The sequence below is a fragment of the Strigops habroptila genome, chromosome 23, assembly GCF_004027225.2.
Source record: "Strigops habroptila isolate Jane chromosome 23, bStrHab1.2.pri, whole genome shotgun sequence".
In the NCBI taxonomy this organism is placed as follows: domain Eukaryota; kingdom Metazoa; phylum Chordata; class Aves; order Psittaciformes; family Psittacidae; genus Strigops; species Strigops habroptila.
In genome coordinates, this window is record NC_044299.2 from 1,736,093 (window position 1) to 1,744,878 (window position 8,786).

Here is an 8,786-nt window from a genome sequence, read left to right on the forward strand (position 1 = left end):
CCTCCATCCGCCCCCCAGGACCACCGCAACTGCTCCCAAGGCTCAACCCCCCCCACAGCCAGGGTGCTGGGGACAGGGTTGGTGCGAGGACACAGCCAGGGAGTCCATCCCCAAGCAGGGGGGGCCCCGCTGCCCCCCCCCCCCCACGACCTCAACTCACAGCCCCACAGCTGCAGCCACTGGGGTTTAGTTCCCCCTTTGCCAGCCCCACAGCCCCAAGGTCTGACGCTGATCCCCGTTGAGCTGAGCTGTTTATTGAGTAAACTGAGAGGTACAGAGACACCCCCAAAGGGTGGGAATGGGGGGGGGGGCAGAGCGAGGATATGTACAAGCTGTGGGGGGACAGGGAGGGATTCCCAGTGGGAATACTCGGAGTGGGGGGGTGTCTCCACAGTGCTCTCACTTCTGGAGCCGCTTGATGCGGGCATCTATGGCTGCAAAGTTGTCCTCTACAATGGCCAGGTTCTCCTTCATCGTCTTCTGGACCTGGGTGGGGGGGAACAGGGAAGGGGTCAGTGGTGAGGGGCAGGATGGGGACCCCCCCCACTCCACCCCATGGGGTGCCGGTGGGACCCACCTCTGCCAGCAGCACTGTGTTGTCCTTGAGAGCCCCGGCCACCTCCTGCTGCGTGGTGTCCAAGTGCAGCAGGACCTGCCCGAACTGGGTGGCTGGTGGGCAGGAGAAAGCTCAGTGCTGGGTAAGGGGGGGAACAGGAGCAGTGCGTCCCCCCCCCACAACGTCCCCAGCGTTCCCTCCAGCCCCTCACCTTGCTCGTGCAGGTCCCTGAGGGTCACCAACCTCTGCACAACATCAGGCAGGGTGCTGGCCACCGGGTCCCAGCGCTGCAGCGTCTCGTAGATCTGATGGATCTGGGGCGCAGCAAGGAGGTGGGAAGGGGTCAGCACAGTGGCTGTGGGGGTCTATGGACCCCCTGCCACGGCGGGGGTGACTTTGGGGGGACCCTCACCTTACTCTGGGTGTCGGCATCCTGCACAGTTGACTTGTGCTTGGCAATCTCATTCACCTTCCCCAGGACGCTCTGGGGACAGGGGGGAGAAGATGGGAGACCCCAAATCCACCCGTGCTCACCCCGTGGCACCCCTCTTCCCGTTCCCTCTTTCCATCCCCCCTCACCTGCAGCCGAGCCTCCACTTGGTCCAACACAGCCACGTCCAGGATGTTCACCTTGGCCTGCAGGACCTGCACGGTCTCCTGGGGACAGAGAGGGGGGTGAGGGGGGACACAGCAGCGTCCTGGGTGCTATGGGCACAGCTTGGGTGGGGGAAAGGGACCCTGCACCCCACCACCACCTCGTTTGACTCACCACGAGGCTGGTGCCCTTCAGCCCAACCAACAGCGGGTTCTGTGGGGAAGGAAACTGCATCAGTGGGGCAGGATGTGGGGCAGGAGGGACATGGCAGGAGCCCCCCCAAGCCCCTCACCTGGCTGTCGGGCTCACACCGCACCGTGGCCTCCAGCTGCGCCAGGCGCTTCTCCAGCTCCGCCATCTGCGGCAAGATGGAACCATGGAAAGGTTTGGGTTGAAGGGACCTTAAAGCTCCTCCAGCTCCAACCCCTGCCCCGGGCAGGGACACCTTCCACTAGAGCAGGTTGCTCCAAGCCCCTGTGTCCAACCTGGCCTTGAACACTGCCAGGGACGGGGCAGCCACAGCTTCTCTGGGCACCCTGTGCCAGCGCCTCAGCACCCTCACAGGGAAGAGCTTCTGCCTCAGAGCTCATCTCAGTCTCCCCTCTGGCAGGTTAAAGCCATTCCCCTTGGCCTGTCCCTCCATCCCTTGTCCAAAGCCCCTCTCCAGGTTTCCTGTAGTCCCTTTAGGCACTGGAGCTGCTCTAAGGTCTCCCCTTCAGGAGCCTTCTCTTCTCCAGGCTGCCCCAGCCCAGCTCTCTCAGCCTGGCTCCAGAGCAGAGCTGCTCCAGCCCTCGCAGCGGCTCCGGGGCCTCCTCTGGCCTCGCTCCCGCAGCTCCATGTCCCTCTCAGGACTCACCTTGGCGCTCTGGGCAAACTGGTCCTGCTCCGGCCTCCAGTAGAGCTCGAAGGTGACGGCGTCTGCGGTGGGCACTGGCTCTTTGGCAGGGCTCTTCCCTGCGGTCCCTTTGCTGCACTTGGCCACCTCCAGCTGCTGCAGCAGGCGCCTGGGGTGGGGGGAGAAGGTGGGCGCAGGACCCCGGCACCCTGCCCTTGCCCCCCAAGCTGCACCCAGCTCCCAGCACCGCACTCACTTGGCCAGGGCACCATCGGGGTCTGCAAAGTCTATGGCTGCAGTGGGGCCCAGGAGCTTCTCCAGGTGGCTGGAGACCAACTGCTGCTTCAGGCCCTCAACCTGCCTGGCCAAGGCCATGGGTGTCAGCTCCTCCTCTGCTGCCGACTCCTTCACTGTGCTCTGAGGGACAGGAGAAAAGGTGGTTGTGTCACCCCCCTGGGTGACGGGGTGGTTGTGTCACCCTCCGGGTGACGGGGTGGTTGTGTCACCCCCCTGGGTGATGGGGTGGTTGTGTCACCCCCGCGGGTGATGGGGTGATGCTCACCTGGATCTGCTCCACCTCCCTGGCCAGCTCCTGCACCTCGTGCTGCAGCCGCTGGTACCGCTGCTGCGGCGTCTCTTTGGCACCAAGACCCTCACCGAGCTGCAGAGAGAGGAACAGGGTGGGGGGGGTCCATGGTCTGCCTGAGCTCCAGGCACCCAGGATGGGACACTAGCACCCACCCACCCATGCACATAAAGGGAAGGGATTCACCAGGGAGAACACGTGGGTGAGGCCCTCAACAGACAGGTAGGAGCACCTTCATGTTCACAAAAACCGGATCCTCATGGGGTCCTCGTGGGCTTCAGAGAAGGACAACATGGCAGGACACGAGCTGCCCAGGAGGGTCCTGAGCACACTGATGACAACGTCCACCTCCAAGTGACGGGAGCCAGCGAGGAGAAGGGCTCTGCTGGAGCTCATCTGCTCCAACAAGGCAGCCTGGGCTGTGGCAACCAGATGGTGGAACTGAGGGTGCGCAGGGCAGGTCCTGGGCTATGGGCCTCCTCAAAGGTCTGCTTTGCAGAGTCCCCTGGGGTCAGGCAATGGAAGGAAGAGGGGCCCAAGAGAGCTGGCTCATGTCCCAGCACCACATCCTGAGCGGGCAGCCAGGAGGCTGCCGGGGTGACCAGGAGCTCCTGGCCAAAGCCAGGCACGGACAGGAGGAGGCAGAGGCTGGAGCACGAGCAGGGAAGCTGGGAGGAGGAGAGAGACGTCGCCCTGGCAGCCAGGGATGGGGTTTGGAAAGCCAAAGCCCAGCTGGAAGTCAGCCTGGCCTGGGATGTGCAAGACAACAAGAAGGGCTGCCCAGCCTCACCTTCCTCCCTGGGAAGCTACTCGAAGGTGCTCAAGGACTTTTTAGGTACTCAACGACTATTTGCCTTGGTCTTCACCAGCAAAAGCTCCAGCCAAGCTGCCCAAGGCACAGAAGGCAAAGGCAGGGACTGGGAGAACCAGTAGGAAGCTGTAGGAGAAGATCAGGTTCAAGAACACCTAAGGAAAGTGAAGGTGCACAAGTCATAGAACCATGGAATGGTTTGGGTTGAAGGGTCCTTAAAGCTCCTCCAGCTCCAACCCCTGCCACGGGCAGGGACACCTTCCACTAGAGCAGGTTGCTCCAAGTCCACAGGACCTGCCAAGATGCACCCGTGGGTGCTGAGGGAGCTGGTGGCTGAAGTTCCCAAGCCGTTATCCATCAGATGTGAGAAGTCCTGGTGCTCCAGTGAAGTTCCCACTGCCCGGAAAAGGGGAAACATTCCCCCGCCCCATTTTAAAAAGGAAAATAAGGAAGACCCAGACAACTACAGACCGGTCAGTCCCTGTGCCAGTAACATCATGGAGCAGATCCTCCTGGAAAACATGCTAAGGCACATGGACAACGGGGGGGGGGCTGGTGACAGCCAACACGGCATCTCTGAGGGCAAGTCATGCCTGACAAATGTGGTGGCCTGCTATGATGGAGCCACAGCGTTGATGGGTAAGGATGGAATCTACCTGGGCTTGTGCAAGGCGTTTGACACTGTCCCACACGACATCCTTGTCTCTGACGTGGAGAGACATGGAATTGATGGCTGGAGCAGCCGGTGGATAAGGAATGGGCTGGATGGCTGCACGCAGAGTTGTGGTCAACAGCTCCATGTCCAAGTGGTGATCAGCGATGCCATCCAGAGGGACCAGGACAGGCTGGAGAGGTGGGACCATGCAAACCTCATGGAGCTCAACAAGGCCAAGTGCAAGGTCCTGCCCCTGGGCTGGGGCAATCCCAGCGCAGACACAGGCTGGGGGAGACGGGATGGAGCAGCCTGAGAAGGACTTGGGGTGTTGGGTGAGAAGCTCCCCATGACCCAGCTTTAGTGTGACCCCAAAGCTACTGCTGGAAACCATTTCCAGGTCCATGAACGACAAACAAACATCAAGAGATCTCAGCATGGCTTCACCAAGAGGAGGTCAGGCTTGACCAGCTCCATAGACTTCTACAATGAAGTGGCTGGTAGACAAGGTGGAGCCATGGGCAGTGTCTGCTGGGCCTCAGGAAAGCCTCTGGTACTGTCTCCAAGAGAAGCTGTTGCAGCCTGTGCTGGATGAGTGGGCCATGGGGTGCACTGAAAGTGGCCAAAGAGCAAAGCCCAGACGAGGGTGAGCATCAGCCCAAAGTCTAGCTGGAAGCCAGTAAAGGATCAGTGTACCCCAGGGGTCAGTCCTGGGGCTGATGCCTTCATTAATGATACCTTCATTAATGGTCTGGAGGATGGGGCAGGGTGAGCTTCATCCTTGCCTCATCCTCACCTTCTGGTGTCTGCTGTCCAGAGGGACCCAGACAGGACCCAGTGATCAACAGGAACCTCATGGAGCTCAACAAGGAGCAGTGCAAAGGCCTGGGGTGGGGAGGACCTGCCCCTGGCACCAGGATATGCTGGAAAGCAGCTCTGGAAAAGGCTCCAGAGGTCTTGGTGGACACCAAGCTAAACATGACACCAATCATGCCGTGGGCAGCACCAGGAGCACGGTGGTTGAGGGAGGGGATCCCTCAGCACTGCCAAGGCTACACCTGGCAATGGAGATGGTGGAGTCGCCATCCTTGGAGATGTTCCTGGACATGGTCCTGGGCAACCTCGGTGGCCCTGCTTGAGCAGGTGGGTTGGACCAGAGGTCCCATCCCACCTCCACCCTTTGGAGGTTGATGTGACTGGTGGCCCTGGGCAGGGACATCCCTGTGGGGCCCGTGCTCTGGGTGTCTCTGCTCTCACCATTTCATACTCCCCAGACTCGTAGCCCGTTGTCCTGGTCTTGGTGATGTGGTCAGAGAAATCTAGAAGGAGAAGAGCAAAAGGTCACCCCAAAGCCCGCAGGGGTGGCCCAGCGTTCCCCAGCCCACCCTTCCCCATGGTCCTTGGCTCACCCACTCCCTCGGTGCCCAAGCGCTTGTCCCTGAACTTCTCATAGGCAGCGTTGGGGTTGATGATGAGATGCTCCACGCTGGTACTGGTGAGCTCCTCCTGCACACAACACGTGGGGTCAAGGATGAGGCAGCAAACAACGGCTTGTCACCAGAGCTGCCACCTCCCTGTGGCACCAGGGGCCTTGGTGGGGACAGTAATGGGCAGAGCAAGGGCAAAGGGAGCCCCATGTTCCCCAGGACACAGCCCCCAGGGTCTGGTGTGGGGACATTGGGTCCTCCTGGCAGCAGGGCCACAGTTCCAAGGCTTGAAACCCTTTGGCAGCCCCATAACCAGCCTGAGAAACCCAGCCCAGGGGGGCTGCATCTGCCCCACAGCCATGTCTCGGGGTGGCTCCCACCACCCGTGGTGGGCACCGGGGTGGTTGTAAAACATCAACCCCTCAAAGACCAAAGGGGCTTTGCCCAGACCTTGGAATGTGAGTGGAGACGGGGAGCCTGGGGGAGACCCCAGCGCATCAGAGCCCTGCGGGAGGCACCCAACGGGCTCCCCCAGGCCAGGGCAGCGCCCGTGCAGCCCCCGCACCCGCCGTGGCCTGGGGGGAGCCTGGGGAGCTGCGGGAGGGAGGTGGGAGCAGCGGGCGCAGCGGGAGCAGCGGCGCAGCAGCCGACGGGTGGGCTCTTACCAGCTCCTTGCGTTCCCCAGAGGTGAGAAAGTCAGAGCAAGGGGAGGGAGGAATTGAGGGGGGGGGGAGAAGAGAAGAGACAAAACCGCGTTAGAAGGTTGGGCCCGGGCCGGCCACCCCCCGCGGCCCTGCAGTGAGGCTCTGCCCCGCCATGGGGGACAGGGGAGCCATGGGGCTGACCCCCTCCATGGCCCCCCAGAGATAACCAGCGCTGGAGGCAACCGGAGCCACGCTGGGCGAGGTGGCCGCACGAGCAGGGTGCTGGGGGTGATGCAGCCAAGCCCCTGCTCTGGTACCTCCCTCCAGCTCTGGCTCCTCTTTAACCCTTGGGGTAGGTGCGAGCAGAGTTGGGGGGTGGGATGGGCCCCCCCCCCGAGCAGCCCAATGGCTGGTGGCTCCCCCAGGGGTTGGAGAAGGCACCAGCTGTAGCCCAGGGGGACAAAATCAAGGCCAGAGCCTGGAGGAGCACGAGCTGTGCCCTGCTCAGCTCAACACTGTGCAGGAAGCAGGGATGGAGGCTCAGCTGTGTCCTGCCCCACAGCGTGCAGGCAGCATGGTTGGGGGGCAGGAGCACCACCATGGCGGGGGGGGGTCCCGAAAGACAAAGAGAGCAGCGCATGCAGTCAGGCAAAGAGGGCAAAGGAGAGCAGGGAGGAGGCAGCAGCAGCACGTCCGTCGTGTCCCGAGCCCCAGTGCTGCCTCCCCTCTGCCCCACGGCGGAGGGGGCCCCATAGCAGGGTGCCGGTGACCCCGTGGTACATGCAGGAAGCACCTCACCCCCCCCCAGCATGCGACAACAGAGCAGCACCCAGGGCTTACTTGTGCAAACTAGTGTCCAGCAAAGGTGGGGCGCGGGGGGAAAACGCAGGTCAGGTCAGCAAGGCCAGAGGCAGAGACACACCAAAGCTGCGCGGGGGGGGGGCCAGGAGAAGGAGGGAGGGAGGGGACAGCACCCACAGCCCCACAACCCGCCTGCAGTGGGAGGGAACACGCTGGGGGGGTCAATGGGGTGGCACCGCTCTGGTCTTGGGCGCTATTTTGGTGTGACCGAGGCCTGATGGGGGCAATTTTGGGTGGAAACAACCCGTGCCGGTCTGTCTTGCTGCCCTGGGTGTCCCCCTCAGAACTGGGGGGGCTGGGACTGCCCCATGGCTGTACCCCAAAACCACTCCCTGCACTGTGGGTCTTGCCTCTACAGTGCCAAATCCTGGCTCTCCCCTCACCGGCACCAACCAGGAGCACATTCCCGAGGGTCCATGAGCCACGAGCACCCATCAGCCTTCGGCCTCACCAGCAGAGCTGGGGGTCACCATGCAGCCCCTCGTGCCGTGCCAGCCTTGGGGACAGGCCCCCTGGTGTCACCCCCATGGCAAAGCCACCACGCAGCAGCCCCACGGCCTGGATGTGACAAGTCCAGTGGATCCCTGGGACCCTGATGCCTTTTGGGGGTGTCACATGGGGGGTGAACCCCCCCTCCGCAGGCTCCCCTCACCCTCCGTGTGCTGCCCACCCAGCGCTGCCCATGCAAAGCCAGCACCGTGCCCTTGGCCATGGTACACAGGATGGGGATGCCAAGGGGGGGGCACCAGGGGTGGGGACACCAGGGATGGGGGGGGGACATGCTGCGCCTCCTGCCCCCCCCAAACCACAGGCTGCGCATGGGGGTGGCACAGGGACCCGTGTCCGTCGCGGGTGCAGCATCCCTGCCGTGGCCCCTGCGGGATGGGGGGGGACGCAGGTGCTGGGGGGCCCGGGGGGGTCTCACCGCCTCGAACTCGGCCTGGTCGTCCTCGGGCAGGTCACTGGTCTCATAGACATCGGGTTCGTTCCGAGCCTGCGGCACGGGCGGGCTCCGGTGAGACCCGAGCACGGGTCTCCGGACACCCCAAAACCCCGCCGGGACCCCCCCCAACACCCCGAACAGCCCATGGGAGCCCCTCTCCCATCCCCTCACCCCACCGATGCCCACAGCTCCCGCAGCTCATGGGGACCCCCCCGGGACCCCGAGACATCCCCCGACCCCCCCAGACACCCCCAGCGCCCCCCGACCCCCTCAGTCTCACACAGGCCCCGTGACCCCCTCATGTCCCCGGGCCCCCCCCGATCTCCTCACACCCCCTTGATCCCCTCAGGCCCCTCCGACCCCCCCATTCTCCCGCAGACCCCGCAGGACCCCCCGATCTCCCCATGCTCCCCCTGTGCCCCCCCGGCCCGGTCCCGCACTCACGATGCCGGGCAGGTCGGCATACTTGGGGTCGGCCATTTCGGGGGGCGGTAACGGGGGGGGCGGTGCCGGGGTCGGTAACGGGGGGGGTCGGTAACGGGGGGGGGTGGGGTCGGGGTCCGGGTCCGCGAAGAGCCGAGCGGGGCCGGGGCGGGCGGGGCCGATCTCGCGAGAACAGCGCGGAGCGCGCGCGCGGGGCGGGGCTTCCGCGGAGGGGGCAGGGCCTGCGGTGGATGGGTCGCGGGGTACATGGGGGGCTCATGGGGGGTACGTTGGGGGCACATGGCGGGACACAGACCGGGCACATGGGGGGACACACGGGGGACACAGAGGGGCGAAATGAGGGCACATGAGGGGCACATGGGGACACATAGAAGGGGGCACATAGAAAGGCGACAGGGGGGCACACGGGGGACACAGAGAGGGGGCATATGG

The 8,786-nt window shown here is 63.8% G+C and overlaps 1 protein-coding gene across 4 annotated transcripts; it reads right to left on the reverse strand.

The window, feature by feature from the left end:
• Nucleotides 1–238: 238 nt before the first annotated feature.
• Nucleotides 239–8,535, reverse strand: DCTN2 (dynactin subunit 2). 4 transcript variants are annotated; one of them, XM_030510643.2, is made up of 16 exons: nt 8,355–8,531; nt 7,893–7,961; nt 6,947–6,955; nt 6,128–6,133; nt 5,445–5,541; nt 5,293–5,354; nt 2,549–2,647; nt 2,243–2,403; nt 2,008–2,155; nt 1,444–1,509; nt 1,326–1,364; nt 1,136–1,213; nt 969–1,040; nt 768–870; nt 578–669; nt 239–486 (listed from the first exon to the last, which is right to left on the reverse strand). In XM_030510643.2, exons 1-16 carry the CDS (start codon nt 8,388–8,390, stop codon nt 400–402), a joined length of 1,224 nt encoding a protein of 407 aa, XP_030366503.1. In that variant the 5' UTR covers nt 8,391–8,531; the 3' UTR covers nt 239–399. The 4 variants fall into 4 exon arrangements, with proteins under 4 accessions (XP_030366503.1, XP_030366504.1, XP_030366505.1 ...); XM_030510644.2 differs by lacking the exon at nt 6,947–6,955; XM_030510645.2 differs by lacking the exons at nt 6,128–6,133; nt 6,947–6,955 and having other exon boundaries at nt 8,355–8,535.
• Nucleotides 8,536–8,786: the final 251 nt, after the last annotated feature.

What these genes read in the sequence shown, in the direction of transcription:
- DCTN2 (XM_030510643.2), bottom strand. Translation starts at nt 8,390, where the DNA reads ATGGCCGACCCCAAGTATGCCGACCTGCCCGGCATC. An exon ending in CCCGATGGTGCCCTGGCCAA is followed by an intron (nt 2,156 to 2,242) that starts GTGAGTGCGGTG and finishes CCCCCACCCCAG; the next exon opens with GCGCCTGCTGCAGCAGCTGG. An exon ending in CAGGGACCTGCACGAGCAAG is followed by an intron (nt 670 to 767) that starts GTGAGGGGCTGG and finishes CCTGCCCACCAG; the next exon opens with CCACCCAGTTCGGGCAGGTC.